The sequence below is a fragment of the Oreochromis niloticus genome, linkage group LG8 (genome assembly GCF_001858045.2).
Source record: "Oreochromis niloticus isolate F11D_XX linkage group LG8, O_niloticus_UMD_NMBU, whole genome shotgun sequence".
Taxonomy (NCBI): Eukaryota; Metazoa; Chordata; class Actinopteri; order Cichliformes; family Cichlidae; genus Oreochromis; species Oreochromis niloticus.
The window spans coordinates 11122553-11143910 of NC_031973.2; the positions used below are offsets into that span (position 1 = coordinate 11122553).

General features: G+C 39.4%; 2 protein-coding genes across 3 annotated transcripts in view; one reads left to right on the forward strand and one right to left on the reverse strand.

Annotated features, from left to right (window-relative positions):
* Nucleotides 1-6360, forward strand: part of insyn2a (inhibitory synaptic factor 2A) — a 35000-nt gene extending 28640 nt beyond the window's left edge. Inside the window, exon 4 of the mRNA XM_005471413.4 lies at nt 1184-6360. Coding sequence (XP_005471470.1) covers nt 1184-1367 — 184 coding nt within the window. The 3' untranslated portion in view covers nt 1368-6360. The remainder of the gene's footprint in view (nt 1-1183) is intronic.
* dock1 (dedicator of cytokinesis 1) overlaps nt 1-21358 on the reverse strand; it is a 191796-nt gene that overhangs the window by 101947 nt on the left and 68491 nt on the right. For both annotated transcript variants that reach the window (XM_019362509.2, XM_013269519.3), the window contains exons 25-27: nt 19304-19410; nt 12980-13107; nt 9356-9451 (exon numbers count right to left, since the gene is read on the reverse strand). In XM_019362509.2, coding sequence (XP_019218054.1) covers nt 9356-9451; nt 12980-13107; nt 19304-19410 — 331 coding nt within the window. The remainder of the gene's footprint in view (nt 1-9355; nt 9452-12979; nt 13108-19303; nt 19411-21358) is intronic.

A 21358-nucleotide genomic window follows, 5' to 3' on the forward strand; every position in this document is an offset into this window, starting at 1 on the left:
CTGTGACAGATGCCTGCGCAGGGGTCAGGTGAGTACAGGCCATAACTTTGATGCTTAATATGGTTGTCGGGGGAATGCGACAGCCAAAAAATGTCAAGATTAAAAAGGACACTAAGGGCAAACCTCAACCCTGGTTTCAAAGATGATAAAAGAAGAATATAAACAATAAAAGGTATTAAATAAAAGCCAGCACTCAAATATTAATGAATTATAAGAAATGAAAAAAAGACCTGAACACAATAAATGAACTATACAACTTTGGTAATAAAATCCCATTTCCATGGTATTCATTTCAACGATAATAAGAAAAAACTGCCACACTTATCATTCTTTCCCTGAAATTCATTCATTATGATCAATTTGGCAAATGTGTCCTAGAAAATGAAGATTTGGGCTACAGTAACAGAATCAAGCAATGGGCGTAAATGGGCACAAAAAGGAGCTTTCTACAAATCTGTATCCAAAAATGTTTGAATTCTGGTGAAATTCATGTTATAATAGAAGACAACGGTTTTCAAAGTCTGTCGGACCCTTTATTTATCATTTCTTCTGATTATTTTAATATTGAAAAACACGTGTTCACTTTTACTTTGAGACATTTAAAAAAAAAAAAAAGCTGGATAATTCATCACCTCTTCTTTTCATTTTAATCCCCCTCCTTCTTTCTTGATCCACTTACAGCTGCTCAGCACTTCAAGGCCTCCCTTTTCATATTCTTTGCATCTTAATGCACACAATGTCCTCAATGAGGGACAGGTCTGGACTGTATTTAATACATTCGTAATAGTTTGTCTTAATAAAAGAACTCTGTAATGTGCTGAGTAGGTGAGCTACATATGAATGTGTGGGGCTGCAAACCTTTTAGCTTTTATGGTGCCTTCCCATATGTACATGTTACCTATGCCATGGTTGATAACTTTTAAACTGTGTGCTAATAAGAAGTCGGATGGTCTCCATCCACTTCAGCCCACAGGATGCTTTGTTGATGAAATCTCAAAAAAATAATTGTCACATTTTGATTCATCTTAGTTGAATAGTTTTTACTGCTACACTACTTCAGTCCATCCCAACGTAAATGACGGTTTAAATTGGAAATAAATGCATCTGGTGACAATGTTATTAATAGCAAGCCAGCAACTGACAAGCATTTAAGCTAACACCTTTCTTTCTTTGTTCGCTGCAGTGTTGAACTGGATTTCAAGCAACAGGAGGACAAGCTACAACCACTGATGAAGAGGCTTTTCCCAACAGAGGACACCCACTTTCCCCCCCTGCCTTACCCTCAGGAGGCCTTCACCTCCACCCCAAAACGCAAGTCCAAAGCTGACTCCAAGAAACACGCTCGCTGGAAACTTTGGTTCCTGTGACGACAGAGAACCATGTTCCCCTCCACCACCATGCACAGGATTTAAGTGTCCATCCGATCATCCGTTTTTGTTTGGTTTATTCATCAACTTCTTTTATATCTATTTGGATGTAGACCTGGTATTAATGGAGACCTTGACCGGATACCGAACCCTTTTCTGAGATGACAGGATGTTTAATGAGACACGAGTATGGATCCCACGGAAAATTCAAAATGTCATGCTTACCAAAAATGGATTCTGAGTTATTTTGAACTAATTTCTTCAAACAGGGTGTGAAATTACACCAAGGAAACATATTTGGAGATCGGCAAGGTGAGAAGATGAATTTGATTTCCCGATGTCTATTTGCATATATATTTTTTCTTCTTCTAGCTGACGTCAACGGGGTTCTGTTCTGTAATGGTTCTGTGCCCTTCACATTTCTATTCATCAGTTGGGACTTTCTTCCCAGCCTCCAGGAGAGGTTGGCAGATCAACCATAATGCTCTGAGGCCTCCATAAACAGCATATCACTGTACTGCAAAGCACAATTAGAACTGTTCAGGATACATTTTCTCCAGAATAATTAAAAAGAACTATTTTGAGTAATAACTCACATATGTAGATTGTCTACTAATCATGCAGAGTGAAGACTTTCATATCTATATAAAGAAGAGACCTAAAGGACAAAATATCAGATGTTTATTGGAGTTCTACAGTCAACTTTTTATCCATCGCTAAAACGTCTCCTTGAATCAACTGACTTTGAAGGGAAAAAAAACAAAACAAAAGAAGAAATAACACTTATTTTCTTAATATTTGCAAAGTTAAACATCAATGTACTTTTTTCTATATAAATATATCTATATACATTCACTTTAAGGTTTAGCAAAATGTATTTATTTGAGCTGCAGTGACGGGAGCTGTGCAGTCCAAACACTACAGTGCAAAAGGAGGTCAATCATTTCATAATTCTCAACTCGTTTCCATGCATCGCAAAGTTCGTACTAACCTCACGTATGCATATGGTCATTAAACACCAAGAAAAGGCAAAACCCATTCATTGGTATAAAAGCATAGACACACAGAGAAAACTGTTACTGTTACGAAACCAACTATAATAAACAGTTGGTTTTCAGCACACGCGAGGGGTATCAGAGGATAGCTTTGATTGTATTGCTGCAGTAACCTGTATCAGCTACTATAATAGCTACTGAAACCAAGCCAGAGAGACTGAATGTGCCACTTCTGATCACAACCAGGGCTTCTACAGTGCAGGGTGGCAGGCTTATAGCCTTGCATGCTTTTTACAACCTTTGAATTTTGCAGGATATTTTCTAGCTTTTAAAACAATTTTTAATGAGATTGACAAAATCTTTTCCCCCCCATTTCCCTTTATTATTGTTATAATTAGTTCCTGCTCATTGCTTTGCGTCTATTCGACTGTAAAGTAAAAACCATGTGCAGTAACTCCACAGTGGGTTCAACAACTACGTACAGCCAAAACAACATGTGCATTTACTATACCATCATGTGAAGAAGTGAGAACATCCGATAAGAACGATTAGTTTTTGGACGGATATGGACGGACAAACATTTTATCCTCTTTGAAATAGTGCTCATTAACAAAGGTGCTAATCTGAAATAAAAAAAAAAGAAACATACACGCACACACCCAAGTGCAAATCAGTCAAATTTACTTTCTATTAACACACCAAAACAATTTGGGCTTCCAGGTTTGGTGTCAGTGATTAGACCCTACACAGGTTTTGCGAGGGTATGTTGATTAAGGTGCCATCCAGCAAAAATCTCTGAGCAGTCTCTGAGAACCACTAAATTTTAATGACAAGATTTGCGGGTAACTCTTGCAGCTTTGAAGTGCTCATGTCTACAATCATGACATGCATGAGAGATATGTCAAGAGAGCTGTTTGGCCACAACAGTAGAGAGAACATTTTTGAAGAGAAAAGCCTTTTACAATCTGTGAATCCAGGTTGTTATGGTTCGAGGACACTTTGCTTGCTGGGACTGGGCAGCTTGCATTCATTGTCTCAAGTGTGAATTCTTTATTATATCAAAGAATTTTAAAGGATAATTTGAAGATACATGAGTGAAAGTTGAAGCTGAACTAGAAGTGGACCTGAAAAGGTATACATAAAGTGTTTGGAAATGGTCTTAAATCTTACTGAAGAATGTGAAACAGGCAGAACAAGTTCAAACATCAAACATTGTTCACTGAAGATTTGGCAAAAAAATTTCAGTAATTCAAAGACTTTTAGACAATTACGGCCTTGCTGACCCAGGCCTAGAAACCAGTCAGCAACCCCGCCTCCACTCACTAGGGAACAGTGTGTATTCTTTGACTTGCTGACAACTGCTTGCTGGAAGTTGCTGCCCGACACTTGGTAAAGTCTATTTCCTGAACCAACAACCAAAACATTTCAAAAGGCACAACTTTTACTTTGAAATCAAATGGCCTCTTTCCAGTTTGTGCCACACTTTTCACAGTTTTATTACTGCTTGGCAAGAAGTTTTTCAAGTCTTTACAGCCAAGTCGGCGTCTTCCATGCACAGTAAGCAACCGCGGCAACCTGAAAGTGACCAATCATAAAAGAGGTTTTTGGTGCAGCACTGCATATCTCCATGCACCATGACCAATTTCACGCTAGCAGCTGCCAGCAACCTTCAGAATAGACACTTTTCTCTAGTGAGCAACGGTTGCCCAGGATATACTGACCAGTCTCAGCCTGTCCGGCCTCTTTGACTGATGCTTTAATAATGGATTTCACAGTGACTGCAGCCAACATCTAGCAATCACTCGCAACTTGAGAATACACGTTTTCTTTCCTGTTGCCACGTGGTTGCTAATGAGTCTCCTGGCTTGTGTGACTGAGGCTTGGATAAAGCACCTATAATAAATGCCTATTTAAAAGATGGCAACTCTAGTTTCTTAAGGCTGAGGATGTACTTGTGTTTCAACATATGTATGTTTTTGGTTATCATGTTCTTTAAGTATACTACCTTTATCTGTAGGAGCCATTTCAATACAAAGAGGATCTAGTGTGTGCTGGTCCAGATATTTAAACAAGTAATCAGTTTCCATGGGATGTTCTTACTTACTCACATCACTGTATGTAAATATATATTACACAATATCAAATAGTGCTAAAAAAAATTTCAAGTGTGGGATAACAGCCAATATCTAAAGAGAAAAAAAAATAGCTGATCACTCTAAAAGACACAACCACTGCCCCAGAAGACAGGAAATATGCCAAAGTGGTTTCAAGGACATAAAAAATGTACAACAACAATATCCAGCAAACTACTAGCTATCACTGGCTTGACCTTCACAAGCTCCAACATGCTGCATTTTGTTAGTTACATATATTTCACAACTTCACTCTTGTATATGCTAGGTTTGTTTCTTTCAGTAGTTATACTGTAGCATCAAGAGAGAACTAGATGTTTATCTGTATCTTAAAGAAGTGCAATTGATTTATTATGTGCAATACTGTGTCTTTTATACAGTTTTTTTAAAAAGACAAAAATAAAGATATTTAATATGCAAAATATGAAAAAAAAGAAATAAAAAAAAGACATCGACAAAGCTCTCGAAATCTGATCTGGACCGAGTTTTATTTGTGGAGCTATAAGCAGAATGATACTTTTTCCCTACCTTTTTTCAGTCACATTATAAGTAAAGGATTAGTTTCCCTAACTTTTAGCAGATGCTTGGAATAGGTTTGCCCAGGCTTGATGGGTCTGCACTGTGAAATTAGATCACAGCATGTAACGCACTAATACCAACTGTGGACAATAAGTACTGACCAGTGCTGATGAAGCAACAGTATTGGCCTTGTTGAGCGGCTTCAACATGCGGGCAAATCTACAAGTGAGGGTTGGTGTCTTATCTATTGTATTGGATCAACTTTAAGTTTGCTAAAGGAACCCTGATTAAGATTTCAAACTCTTTAAAACAGTGCAGCTACTTTTTTTAATATATCATGTAAATTTACTTAGTTTTAATCTTGGTCGAATGAAGAATAACAAAAACAGATCGGTATCTCAACTGTTGGTCAAATTTAACATCAGTATCTGACCAGAACACTTAAAAAAAAAAAAAAAGGCTAAGGCTGAAATCATACATCTCTTTAATGTACTATGGTGGGTGGAGACGAGAGGACAATACAGCAGAAGGGTAAGCAGCAGTGTTTTGTGCACAGCCAACCTTCTTGGGAACCAGTCTTTGCCCTTACCATCCTCACTCTAATACAGATTTTTTTTCTCGGGCATGTCCGTGTGCTCATGCATCTGCACCTGCACCTGCCCCATGTTAGTACAAACAAGTCTTGAAGGGCAAACATGAGGTAAACCAGCAACAAAGCTCTGAGCAAAAACCCCACAGATGCACAGTCACCCTCACACTGATGCATGAAGTAACGCTGCTGAAGGTCAGCGCTAGCCACAGCCCGGTCGACTCCACCGGGCTTCCCATGAGTGACTGCGTATGCCCAAGAACTGAGAGTGTAAACATGACACCTACTGCAGTTTAACATTTTGCATTCTTACTTAAAAGTCTTCTGTGGTCTTAAGGTGACAAACAGCAAAAAAAAAAAGTCCCACAGGTTTATATAGTGCTGACAATCACAACACATCACAACATGGTTTGTTGCAGGCTCAATAAACCCAAAGGGATGCGCAGTCGAAGTTTCAAAACAGGTGAGGAGACGAGAGGTGCAGCGAGTGATAAGTGCATGTTTGAGGCATTATGATGCAGTGCCATATCTCACTATGCTTCTTTTCTGTAAGAGCTCTGCAGTAGTCTGGCCAGCAGAAAAAAGAGAGAGGAGAGGAGACAGAGCGATAGATGCAAGAAGGTGCTAAGAAAAATATCCAAACACAGAGATAAAGCGAATGTGTAATACCAGATTCTGAACTGGACATGCATACCTGGAATGACTGTATCGCAATTTACACTATTAAGTCAGTGTGTGCACGCAGCAAAGGAAAAAAGCTCTAGCACCTATAGCTGGTCAGCCCCATACTGTCAATCAATAACACAGAGTCCTTCCCCTGCAGCTTTCCAGTTCGTTCCCTCTGCACACTGCAGGAAAATCATGAGGATAACTGTGGAGCACTGCAGCCAAGTATCACTGCAACATGTTTTGAGTAGTCTTGAGAACTTGTGTCCACAAAAAAGTTCAGCAGTGGTTTTTTTCTTGACAACATCATGGGAAACCAAGCTGTCAAGAGTTTCAAATATGTGCTCAAGTCTTTTAATCAATTCTGTCAGCAAACATATTTAGATATTTCCTGAACCATAACAGAATTATGCAAAAACTAGTAAATCTAACGTAACACATTTATACAGCAAGGTTGTATTCTGTGGTTTTGCTGCATGGAAAACATAGATTTCTTTTCTTTTTTTTTTATACATTTGCATCTTCCTATTTCTGTCTATCTGCAAGGGTCTATCCAGAAGCTTAAACTAGAAGAAATAAGAGCATAAAGGGAGAACCTGGTGCTTTCCACGGAAACAGGCTAAATGTTTCTGCTACAGCCATAATCTAAATGTATTCAATTCAAGGACTTCTTTCAACCTGTGTGAGGGTGGACATGAATGCAAAGATGATGCTATGATGCTGTGTCCAAGTTGCTAACAGGCGTAGCACTGCAGTGACAACACGCAACAAAACCAACGCCCCCAAAGTCGTCACTGCGTGCTTTCTCGTCAACATTCTGTGTCCACCGCTGCCAGGAGAGAGCAGAAAGGGAAGAGAGCGAGAGACGGGCGGGAGACAGAGTAGAACGTTAATGCATAAATCTAAATGTAAGAGGCTGCCACTCAGAAGAACAAGGTCGGTGGTTGGATGCGGTGTTGTGTGAGCAGCAGCGTGCAAGCTGCCTGCAGAGTAGGCATCTGTACCCAGAGGCAGCAACAACAGCCCTCTGATTAGAAAGCAACAACACTGCTAGCAGCACTAACTGGGTCTCATAGCTTTTAAAAATTCACGCCTACCTTATTCATCATTAAATAATCATTTGGGGACCTAGTTCAAATGCAATTTCTGTCCCAAGTACTATATAATGTATAATGTGTTTGAGTAAAAGAGCCTCAGGCTTTCATGTAACCTCTAAATCCCACTGAGTAAAAGGACACTCTGCACATTGATGCAAAATCATATTCAGGCGCTTAAAATGTCAAGGCAGTCAAGTGCAGATGCTAGCTAGCTATAAAGGCAGCCGCTGACAAAAGGTCGGGGTCGGTAGGGACAATAAACCCAAGCTGTGTTCGAGGAGCAAAGTAAAATAGAGGCCAGTGGCAGCATATGTATACAGAGTAGATAGTTTCAACACGGGCCAAAACAGGTCGTGGGTAGAGTAGTTTGATTAACTAGAAAGGAGGCCGGTCTTCCACAGCACATGCCAGCACTCGCTGTTGCAAGGCAAGGAACACCGTTTCAACTACGCCACAGGTGGACACTAAAATAGATGCACTTAGTGTAATACAGTCAAGAGGAGGCCTGCATATGCCATCATACTGACAGCCTTTTAGACACTTGCCACTACAGTGGAAAAGCAACAAACAGGAAATGGTGTGAGGAGACGGTGAGCTGTTCAGTTGACCCAGGCTCTAACAAAACGTCCACAGAGATCAAATCTATCTTCAGATTTAACTTTTAAAACTGTTTGACTATGAGCTAGGCAGGACAGCGCACTATTTGAATAGCTGGTATAACAATGAGTCGACTAGAGAACTACAGCGGGAGAGCAAGTGGGAGCCCTAGACGCCCTCCAGGCTGCTGGTTGGGAGAAAATGGGCAGTGGGACGGCCTTAGCTCAACTCGCAGCTTCATTAGCTTGACATTATTTAGTGTGATGTATGCTTAGCAATCTGTTACACAACGGAGGGCTTCCCATCTATGAGATTAGCTGATGCATTGCCGGAATAGTTTTAGAAGAGAGAGCGAGAGACAAAAGAAGCAGTTACTGAATTTCTGCTGCAAAAACCCCTTCGCTGCAACCTAGACAGAAAGACCGAACACAGGAGATGAAGCGTCAGGGCTGTGGACATATTACAGCACTGTGACATAACACACACATACACAAACACACTAGATGATCACTCAGTGGCGACTCCAGGCTTTATGAAATCATTCTCTGCCGGCGTGGCTCAGTTACTGGTAATAAAAGCTTCCATTTAAACAAGTGATGGTGAATCCTGGTGCTCCCTGATGGAAGCGGTGTGAATATTTGTCATTACTAAATGTCTATAGGCTCATCACTAAGCTGTATTTTACAGAGCTGTAAGAATACGAATGTCAATGATGAAAAAAAGTCTAATTTTCAAAGACGATACAACACAAACTACACGCAGCTCAAATAAAGAAATTATTCAAAAGGAAGAAAAAGAAAAAGTCAAACAAGACAGAAGTTCACATTTCCGACTAAAAATACAGTTGTACTAATTGCCGTTTGGGACTGAAGAAAATGGGTGAAGCCTTATTCGCACACATCAGACAGACTACATATTTACAGGATGACTGATAAGTGCATTAATTGCTACCAAGCTCTGGCTGAGAGAGTGATGGGAAGATGGATGCTAAAGGCAACGGTGGGGTGATACAGTGATTAGATTACAGCACAGAGCACCAGAAGTGTACTAATAAGTGAGGATAAGACACACAAGCAAAGCAAAAGGAAAACACACACAGACACGCCGGCGCAAAAACAACCGGCTGGAGAAAGATATGAGCAGATCAAAGCCTCTCTTAGACTGAGGGAGTGTGAAAGCAATCTGCCAAGGTAGGCCTTTACCTTTAATGATACTTTTGGATTGGAACTGTGGTTGCTGCGTGACTGTGGGAGTCAATCTGGTTGCGGTACATGTGCCTCTAAAATTGTGTGCATGTATGTGTATAAAAAAAATAACCACAAAAATCAAACACAGAGAGTCGCGGGCTTAGCATGATATACTGCGTGGTATCCAAGCAGAGAATTACACTTACGATATGAGGTGAATCGCGACCCATAGAAATGATTGTCCTGTTAACGGTCCTCAGCAGCTTCTCCATGATGATTTGCACATGCCACTGGGTGGGACCCTGTACATAACACAGTAGTAATATATGAATAATATCATCACTTAAAAATAGAGGAAAAAAAACATAATGACACAAACCCTAACCCTCCCTCCAAGATTTTTTAAAGTGAAAGAATATCAGTCCAAACTTATGAGGCCTGACAGAAGCTCAGATTTCAAGGGAATTGTGGTCATTCGGGTGAACAGCTAGAAAAAAAATACAGGATGATGAAAGTCTTGAGCCATCAGTCATTCCTTTGTGTTTTGGTAGGTTAATGGGAAATAGGTGCAGCAATTTTTGGTAAATATTAATGGAAATAAAGTACGTAAGGGAAAAATAGAGAATGTAAAAATATAATGAGCTTGAAAGTCAACACCACCTTATTCTTCTACACACCCTTAACGCTCTGAGGCAAGCTTTCTTGCAGTTTCAGGAATAGTCCTCCAGGCTTCTTGAACGACATTCAAAGATCTTCTTTGGATGTTGGCTTTTTTGTTCTGTTCCCTTTCAAGATGACCTCACACTGCTTCAATAATATTGAGGTCCAGGCTCAACATCAAAATCTGACAGTACTTTTCTGCATTCATAATTCCATCAGCTAACAACAGTGACTGAAACGCAGCCGCAAACCATGACCGAGCCTCCACAGTGTTTTACAGATGGCTGCAGACACTCACTGTTGTACCTCTCTCCTGTCTTCTTTCATACATACCGATGACAATTTGAAGCAAAAAAGTTCAAATTTGTATTCATCACTCCATAAGTTCTGCTGCCACTGATTTTCAGTCCAGTTCTTGTGTAATTTGGCATACCTCAGCCTTTCCTCCGCATTTCTCTTCCTTAAGAATGGCTTCTTGACAGCCACCCTTCCACTGAGACCATTTATGATGAGATTTCAGTGAACAATAGATGGTTAAGCTGAAGGGCTAGATGCATCTCTAAGGTCCTGTGGAGGGCTTTTGCTAGATTCTTTTTTGACACCGTTCATCTGCCGTGGATAGCTTTTTTTTTCCCAGTGTTACCCCTTCTTTTTTGTCCTCCACTTGCCCAGTTTACTCACATTTTTCAAGTCGTCAGCTAATAGCTCTTTGGGAATCACCTCCTTGGTGCAAAAATACAATTTTATACCTGTCAAACTGTTATCGTTGGTATTTTTCATAGACTGAACTAAAGAAATGTCAACAAATGATGTATTTTTGTGACAGGCTGCCAGCAACAAAGTGCCTAAAGATACCATTTAAAATTGGTCTTTGCCAAGTTGTCTCTCATGTCCAGACGCATCCTTTGGGACAGGTCCCATTTTTATGCTTAGGTCAGTGTGAAGTGGCATAACAAAATTAAAAATCATTCTTTTAAAAGTAGCTATGCAGCAGGACTGGACTCAACATGATTGATAAAACAACCAATGTCAAAAGGTTTTTTTTCCTTCTACATTAACATCTGGTCCTTGCAAGTGAGAGGAAATGAGAGATGACACAAGATTTTTGCACAGTACTTGAAAAAACAAGGAAATTTAAGAGCACTAATGATATTTGGTCAATTTGGCTAAGTATTCTTCTTCTTCCAGATTCAGGAAACACAAAGAGATTACCCTAACATGTGTTACGTGCATGAATCCTTACTAAGATGTTATGACAATGCAGTTTTAAAATCTTGTTTTACTGTCACACCAAGTCATGGATTACTCCCCGACTCTGATCAGATCGCCTGGTTGTTGCTATTGCTGTCTGTACCTGGCGTGGGGGAGTTTTTCGAAGGAGGCTTATCTTTGCAACACCAGCCAAAACTTTCAATAATTTACATGATGCAGTCTGCAGCTGAACAACTCACAAATACTGTATGCACACAGTATTTGTGAGAATAAACTGGTTCCGCCTGTGTCTAGACCAGTGTCAACCAAGCAAACACAGGGCAGGAATGGACTGGGAAGTTTTTTTTACCATCTAGCTATGTAAAAGAGGCTTATCCAGTTAGATATTTATTGCTGACAAGACATAAATTGTTTGATGAAATTTAAGTAGACAGACATATCTACAGAGGTTTTCACTCGCCGTATTTTTGCGAGCATCTAAGTCTCTGAAAGCCTTGGTTGTGCTGATCTGCAGGACAGATATGACAGAGAGCAAGACAGTGAGAGGATTCAGCAATTTGTGAAACAGCGAGAGAGGGGTGTAAAAGCCAGAGCAAGTGGGAGAGGTGGATAATCCCTAGCAGAGTGGAGTGTGGGAGGCTGAACGGTCGTGATCAATGACGAGAGTCTGAGAGGGCCTGAGGGAGGACATCAGGAGTCTGGGCATGGAAGAGGATCAAACGCACTCGTAAAACAGTGTGTGTTTGTGAGCGTGTCTGCTATCATTTGAGCGTTTGAGGTAAGGGGCCGATACCTGTGTGTGTGAGACGGGGGCTCAAGTTTAAAAATTCTAGAAAGAGTTTTGCGCTTAAAAAATGAGCTGATAGAAAGTTGAAAAAAAAAATCCTATTTGAAACTGTTTGAGCAACTTAGAAATAAAAATAAGTTGCATTTCTTACTTTTCTGAAATTAAATAATTAAAAACAAGTAATTATTTTAAGGATTTGTACTGTTCATAATAGTAATGACTTGGCTGTAAAGTAGCGCTGAACAAAGAATAACTCACAGCTGTATGCATGTGGCAACTAATCAAATTCCAGTTTACATCCATTTCTCCCTTTATTCCCGAGTTACAGCATTTAATAACAGCCAGAAAGCGTTTTAGTCGATGTGTTATGATGGCCGCAGGCTGTCATCTTGGACCAACAACTTCTAATCAGTTCATTCTTGAGACTAATTAAAACACGGTGATCCTGAGATATGGAGAAATGAACTGTGTGGACTTTTTCAGCCAGTCCGCATAAAAATGGACAACCTGAAAAATCTAATGCCAGCAGTCACAGCTGTCACTGGCACCGAGGCAGAGAACACTTAACTTTTACTGGCTACAAAACTGGCTCTGTGACCAACACTGATACTGCTCATCATCACATGGACCACATCGCTTTATGGTTCTAAACTAGAAGTCAAATGGTATCAAGGACATTTATGTTTGACAAATGATTAATTTAAAGCAAATAAACTTTCAGCATTTTTTTAATTAAAAAAATGCAAAAAGCTAAAAAATAATACTGATAATATGAAAAAGACTGAATATTGTATACAATAACTGGCTAGGCTGATAATGAATAGTCCCTCTATTCTAAAGCACCACAGGGTTAAGCAGAACTCATTACAATGCTATTGGATAAAATTCAGTGTTGAATGGCCTCTAGCAACCCATAGAAATGAATTACTGAGCACAGCCACCTCTACATGTTAGTAAATTAATACTGTCGTAAAACGTGCTCCTTTCAGACCATGCAGGGCAATAAAACAAACTGAGAACAGCATACTAATAAACAGTTATTAAGTACAATAACCACAGTCAAAAGAGGGTTTTTTTTCTTTATGGAGCTATTCCTAGATTGCCTTATTACGCTACTGTTTATTCAAGAGGGAAATAAAAATATGTAAAGCTCCAGAGTTGAATTACTCACCACATCTTTTCTGTAAAGCACCTCCAGGATGTCACTAAGCAGCTGGCAGCAAGCCTTCAACTCCTCCCGCTTCTCCAGGTGGAACTTCAGCTGGTCCGTCATCAGTGGCAGCAGGATCTCGCGGCAATCTGCAGGGACGCCGATAAATACACACATCCGTGATGACACTCAACACATGGAGCAGATGATAGATCACACGAAGCGGTACAGCATATGTTCTTGACACACTCGATCCAGAAACATGTAGCTTATTAATGACTTTCCCACATCTCCGAGGAGTAAATTAAAACAACATACATTTATTAATTAAACAACTGTGGAAAAAAGCTCCCAAAATCCCAAAGAATAGCTATGCTCCTATTTTACCTATTGCACTTTTAATCCCTTTTATTGTTCTAAAAAAGAAAGCTGTACATGTCACAGGGTCACACTGAGACTTACACTAAATTCAAAGTTTTTCTGTAGTTCAAATACATGTTTAGATACTTGGAAACAGGAAGTACTTGACAGCAACACTATCAAAACAAAAGCCAGTTGCAGCCATAATCATTTTGCAAGACTAGTCAGCCATGAAACGTCTTATCTTATTAACGTCTTACTAAACCACCCCTTAGATTACAATAGTAAACCTAAAAATATGGATAAACCAGCTAAACTGGTCCATAAAAATTTAAACCAGAAAGATATGCAGTCGTGAAAAGGTACTCCAATACTGCTTCCACAGGAATTAAGAAGGTAAGTAGCAGTCATACAGTACTAATCAAATGCACTTGATTAACTGTGTAACCACAGTTTGCTGGTCAGAAGCATTCAGGTGTGTGTTGGCACAATGTCTTGCAATCAGTCGGCCAAAAGCTCTGCTGCTTTCCAAAGTCAAATGTGAGGCAATCTGTCTGACAGGTAAAACTTGGCCAAAATTGGTTCATATAACAGAACAATAATGCAAAGCACAACAGAATGCCTGACTGGGCCATTGCAGCACGGTGATTCTTTTCTTTTTCAAAGTGCCGACCTCAACCCCTGTGAAATGCTGTGGCGGGCCTGCAAAACTCAATGAACTGAAGCAACATTGAAAAGAACAATGGCCAAAAGTCCTAAACAATAATGTGAAAAAGCTACGCAGAAAACAGCTTCAATTCTGGGGCAACTCTTGTGAATTGTGGACGGAAGGTTAACAGACACATCTCAATGGCATAAGCCCATCTGACCATTGGCTGGGTGAGCTAATGAATGGTGGTGTCAATTTAAAACTTTGGAGATTCACGTATCAGGCGAAGTTTTATGTGACTAAAAAATTATTTTCTGCTCGTTTGCACTCATTTAATAGTAAAACAGCAATTAAGAGCAGCTGAAAACCATAACTTTCCTTTTTAACTCTGTCAAATTACTTAATTTTAAGAAGGAGATCAAAAGGTGAATTTCCTTACGAAGACGATGGAGAATTTTGTTGTCAATTTGGACACAGAGGACAGAAGTGATGAGCTGGCATCCATTCTACTGCTGGAAGGTAAACCCGAGGCAGTCTGCTGCAGATTTATCACATTTTTAATACAACCTCATTGGTTTCATTGCGAGTTTGTGTATGGATGTGTGGGGATCACATTTAAAGTCAAGGGACAAACACTGGAGTTATTCTGGTAGTAATTAGAGTAACTGGGGCCAATTAGTCAATTCGTAAAGTAAATAATTAACAGAGTTATGAAGTAGAAAGCAATCCTACTGTAGCCGTCTGTCTGCTACAACATATAGCAAGCTACAAACTGGTAATCCCTATGAGACAGTACTGAAAAAAGACATATTTCCTACAATGAGTACACTAAGTGAAATTGTCCCCAGTACGGTTGTAGAATCAGGCAGCAATTGTGTTCTTCAAATAAAAATCTTTATGACTTCAAGATGGAGAGATGCTGCTGCTCTAAATGGCCACCAAGCAATGGATTTTATTTCAGAATCAATACAATCTCTTTGCTTCACAGATAATATCGCAACTTTAATAAGTCATTAAGCTGGAAGCAAATAAACTTGTTACTTCGCTGCACATCAAAACACACATAAAAGTTTCCATCAATGCTGCACGCAACCTAATGAACAGCATGAACTACTGTGACCTCTTTATGAATAATACCCACAGCAAGCGAACAATCTTTAGCATTTTGTGACCGCCCTTACTAAATGTAGTGCGTGTCTAATTGGGTAGTATGTAATGATTTCATGAAGCCAAACAACAAAATTGCTGTCGATACAGCACGACATGCATGAAAAACACCAAAGCCACCTTTGACAGAAGCGAGCGTGTCTTCACAAGCGGTTTGTTTTCGGTAATACTGAAATTAGCTGTAAGTCACAGACCCACACAGAAAGCATAATGATGCTGCACTATGCATAACTAGCAGTGTAACAAATAAATCCTCCTGGAGAATCAAAAATGTAATTTTTAATTTTACAGGGTCTGATTAGTGCATCAATTACAACCTTATTCCCTGCTAGCAATCTAAGAGATCTCATGTAGCTGCTGGACTGAATGGCTGATGGACTTTGAATGGCTTTTAATGATTCCAATGTAAAAAATAATTAAGCTGGAGCTCCTCTTTGATAATAGTATTTAAACTAAATAGATGTTCCAAATACAGAAAAATAAGTGATGCACTGATGCAATTCATTTAGATGCAGTTCAGTAATATAATATTTTCCAAAAGTCTTGAGTCACCCTTCATCTCTTTATAATTTTCCTGGAAAATAGGAATTAGGTGAAGCAATTTATTGAAATGAACTCTCTTAGCTAAGCTTTCTTGCAATTTCCTTAAGTAGTCTTCAGGAATAGTTCTCCAAATCTTGTTCTTTGGATTTTGGCTCACTTTTGTTCTGTACTCTGCAAAGATGATCCCACACAGCTTCAATAATGTTGAGATCTGAGCTCTGGGGAGGCCATAGTGTTAAAGGCACTGCCAATGAGACGGTGTCCAGATGTTACTGTGTTATGGATCAAAATCTGATGGTTCTTTTCTGCATTTATAATTTTGTGAATTTTAAAAAGATCCCCATGCCCAAACCATGACAGAGCCTCCTGACATCCAACCTACCACTGAGACCATTTCTGATGAGGCCTCAATGAGCAGCACATTAGGTTAGGTTGTTTTTAATGCTTGAATGACTTATATGACAGTAGCCTAACAACAACAACAACAACAAAACACATTCCTCTAAAGATGGAAATCTACATGGACTACACTGGAAAAAAACAAAACAATTTCCACAGAAAAACTTTTTTTTTTAAAAATGCAAGAAACTCTGGCTCCTTGGAAACAAAATATAAAGAAATGAGGGAAGTTTCGAGACTTTTTCACAGTCCTGCATCTCATTTGTAACGTGCCAAAACACATCACATATCAAGACATATCCATTGTTTGGCACAAAAGATTGCGATTAAAGGTTGAGCTGGCAGCTCTTATGGTATTCCTCGCGGGAGCCTGCTCTATTCACATAAAGCTTTTACTTTTATAAACCTCGAAGAAAATGTATGGTGAAACTGACAATGGTGTCTAGAGTGAAAGGATTTTGGTGCTTCAGCCACCTGATACGATTTTAAATATATCTATTGTCTATATTTGTGTGTGTGTGTGTGTGTGTGTGTGCGCTTTAAGTGCTTTAAGTGCACTGTGTGGCTCATACAAGCTCCTGATTCTTAAAGCGTTTCAATCTTTGCTTGTCAAAACTAAAAAGCAGGTGGGAACAGACGCCTAAATGGACACAGACACTACGTACACACACAGACTGTTGCATGCAAACACATACACACACACTATACCAGCATGGTGTGAGTGGGACAAGCAGACTGGAACTATCAAGCTAGGCCACGAGTGTTTTCCTCAAACTTCCAGCACAAACAGATTTTAGACGCTACAGTAATTTCCCCCTTTAACACAGACCAAGAGAGCAGCTGACATATTTGTTCTCTTACAATGAGCCAATTTCAACGCGATTTATGCACCCATCGCACACACTCCTTTTACGTCGTCAGCACTGAAGGTGACACAACATTTTGCCTCCAAAACTTATTAAAAAAAAAAGAATGAACGAATGAAAAACTTTCTAAATTAATGCAGTTGTCATTCGAAGCAAAGATTTGTATATGCATACCAATTCCATTTCACACAGAGAATTTCAATTTCAGACATATATATAAAACCCTTGGAGAAAGAGATGTCCTCTTTATTCTCTAAAGTTGTCATTTTGAACTGAATTAAGCCCACTGGGGGCTAAAATAAACTAATTTAAGACACGCTTTTCAACAAAAATAGTTAATATGTTAATGCCTGTGCAGCCTGCAGGAAATAAAGTATTTCCATGGGTGAACGCATTCAGATCGCACTGATAGAAAATGCTAAGAAAGGTAAGATGCAGCTCACTGAGCCTTGATTTACTCCAAGCATTCCAGTACATTTCATTTTGGGTTTAGTTGGCAAGAGAACCTTTTATGGACAACCTGGGAATAGGCACTTATTACAGCTCCTCACCACCTTAAAAACTGTCTGGCTAATTCGACTGCTTGTCGCATACTGATGGAAAGGACAAATTTACCTGGCAACTAAGCCCTCTCCGTGAGTGCTTTTGCACAGCTTGAAACCAGCTAGCACCTCAGAGCCTACTACAGATGTTCAAAGCACCAGTGCAAGGAACTGTTGTCAGAATCGAGCAGCACACATGCTTTTAAAGCAGCAGGATAATCCTTATCTACATTATAGCAACAACTCTTCCCGCTGATCAGCAGTCCATTCGCGAACATCGGGGGGGGGGGGGGGGGGGGCTTGGCTGTCCATAATTATACCAACAGATCAATAGTAATGACCAGAGGACGATGCACTGAGCACTGGCCTTCAATAGTTACTTACCGACACAGAGACAATTTTATGTTTGTAAAGTATGTAAGGAGCAGATCATTAAGCTGAAAGCAGTGACATTTACACTGCATTATGTTCAATATCAGACATTAATGACTAGGAAAAAAACAACAACTTCCTGCTACATCCCACACAAAGTGTCCCCCTCATCATTCGTTTCCTGTACGGCCATGCTGAATTGAACAGCGGCAGACAAACGCACGTAGACTTCTGCACTATAAGTGTGTAAAAGCAGCAACCTACAGAGATGGAAAAGGTAAAGAAACACGTAGTTGCAGATACTCCAATGGCTGCTTGACACCGTCTCCAAAAATGAGTCTTTATAGGCTGCTATGTCAAAATACCCAACTTTACAACAGAAATAAGCATCTTTATACTCTGGAACAACCAAGGTCTTGTGGTTTTTTTGCTGTTTTTATAACTCAACTCTTAAATTCTATTAAGCCGCCAGCTGTCCCCTGAGCTTCAGTCACCAAAACGCCACTAAACCTCCTGTGGTGCCTTTTATTTGAGCATTTGAATGCTTTTATCTGAGTAGTAGCTCATTCAATTGCTCAGCAGCTCATTGTTTTGATCAGTGAAATTCTGTATTTCATTTGAATGTTACTTAGTATTTATTAGCAATTAATTATCTACACATTCTATCAAAACTTGCTACCCACTCCTGAAAATATGATCACTTCTGGCTTCAAAAAAACCAACAAGATAGTAGTAGCAAAGCATTGTGTACTAACACAGTGGCTAAATTAATCTAATGATTGGTGGCTAACTATTTTTCACTTCCTGTGGTCGCTCTCTGCCAACTAAATTCAATTACTAATGCTTTATTGAGACAGCGATTGTATCTTTAGTTGAAATCACAGGTCAGTACGTGAGAATGTTTGTCTCTAAATGAAGACCAAGCCAAAAATAACCCCAGAACGCACGGTGCCTCCAGCAAAACTCTTGGCTCTGGTTGAGCCTCATCTCTGGGATGCCACAGGCTAGGCTGGGTGGAGATAAGCATGTTTCTAATTAGCCACCTCTACACTGTGCCTTTCACATGTGACATTACTACAAAGTGACCAAAATAAACAATAGTATGGTGCTCAAGGCTATCATTGAAGTTTTGGTGTAAATATATGACTGTGTCAAAGGGATAAGACTAAATACAATAAAACAGAAATCAGGCCATGACACCTGAAGTCTATGTAGATGGGAACCCTGACCTTCAGTTCCAGTCACATCTAGGTGACTCAAGCTTAACTTGTTGCAGAAAACAAGAACAATTTCTGCTCTACTCCACTCTACCAGAGAGCCCTTACTGTGAGCTCACACAAGACTGCCTTGGGGAGGCAGGTGGTCTGTGTGATTGCCTAAATTACCGAACCATGAGTGAATTTACTGAAGAACTATGGGTACAGTTTTTGTATGTGCGCGCTCTCACCGTGATGATTGAAGAGATCGCTGTGTACGATGTCAATCAGGCAGTCCAGCTTCTGTTTTACCAGGCGACCCACAGGGACTTTCAGGATGAACTCTGTAAACAGCTTGCTATGGAGACACAAAGAGGACAATATAAATTAAAAAAACAAAACAAAAAACAGTCCTACTGATTAAGCTCGTCTATGTGTTTTCTCTAGCCTGGCTTGTAGCTGTTAAACAGCATGAAATGTTGCATTAACTAGGTTTTTATTTCTTTTTCTGGGGCATTGAACACAGTAAACAAGATTTAGATAACTGATATACTAATTACTGGTTATATCAAAACACTTTACGTTCAATTTCAGTAATGTAGTCTCCACTCTCTTCAAATAAAGTACACTTTTTGGGGGTTTCTTGGGTGAGTTTGGATACAGGAACTTTCTTATTCGGGTATGGTACTTCTGTTTTGCTGAAACATTTTATACTTCGTTTAAAGGTTTCATTATATCATACGGTATTGCATATCACCATTTTTCTTAAGCATACTGAGTTTTTTGATCAAACATTGACCTTCCAAAGTAATTTGACAAAAAGCTTTCAGAACAAAAGGAAGTCCTAGAAACGCTTTGAGGCTTTCAGCACCACAGAATAGCTTCATCAGTGGATTTCAGTCAAATGGAGACGATGTTACTTAAAAACCTAATCACAGTATGCCCACATATGTTCTGCGAAGCGTCTAATAAGTCTAAAGACGTGAAAATGCATTTGTGGGTGCATGTAGACCTTTGAGTTTGTTCCTATGACTCACATTGCCATTATTCTGAATGTCTTCCGATATTTAAGAAGCATGAATGCAAATGAACTCTACTGAACTAAAGATTTATAAAGTCATTAGGATAACCTAACTGCATTGCAAAAACAAAAAACCAACCCAAAAACCACAAATGTAAAAAGAAAATGAAAAGATACATAAATCATAAAAAGGTTTTCATTACAAATAACACATTTATTAATAAAAATCCACATTTGAGCACAGATACAAAACATGCATAGTGTTCTTTCCCCCCATAAATGAAGAGGCCTAATGCTCATTATGCTGGCAAGCTATGCCTCAAGGAGGAGAGGCAAGGTTTTGGAAGTGGATGAAATAACCCGCCCCAACCCCCAGGGCTTCAATTTAGTTGCCTCCAGCACAGCCACTCAGCCAGGTTTGTGCTAACAACAAGAGCAGCTGATGCCACCTTTGCTCAGACAGGAAGGTGAGCCAAGCCTGTGATTTATGGCTAGGTGAATGTTTCATAAGGACCACAGCTTTCAGGATTAAAGTTAATATCAAAAGCCTCTCTCATGACGTTGCCTTTTAAACCACCGAAATGATAACAAAGCCTCTAACGCTGCTTGCTGTGCTGTCTCGCGTTATTTTTTTGGTGGGTGAAAAAACATAAAACCCGGACTTCCTGTCAAATACATAGTTTAATGAATCTACAAAAAACGGGCACTGTAGTGCAAACTCTCTACAACTAATGTGTGAATAGGGAATAGTATATGGTTCCTAGATTAGATGAGACTTTTTGAACATGTTGATCTGACGAAATGAAACTGAAGCAACTACAAATTACCTACAAATACTTTAAGGTAGGTACACTGGAAAAAGTGTATAGCAAGCCAGGTTTTTAAAGGAAACAAAGGAAAATTATAAGTAAATGTGTAAGTATAAACTATGAGTACATAAATAAGTAAATTTAAGTACTGTATAAGTAATTTTACATGGTGCATAACAGTATTTCCTCATTTTACATCATAATTACTTTTCTGGTTGCAGGCCATATTATGGACCTGAGTATACTGAGTCTTGCGTTGCGCCTGCAATGGATTTTGCTGGAAAAAAGAAATGTATGTAACTGTATAAAAATCTAAGTAATGGATAAGTAAATTTAATAGGTGCCTAAGTATTTTATAGGAAATGAGATAGAGTGTAATTTTACGTAGTTTGTAATTAATTTTAAGTACTGTAGAATTTCCTGCTGATTTTGTGGAGAAAGCCCAGAAAAGTACAGCGTATTTATGATGTAAGATG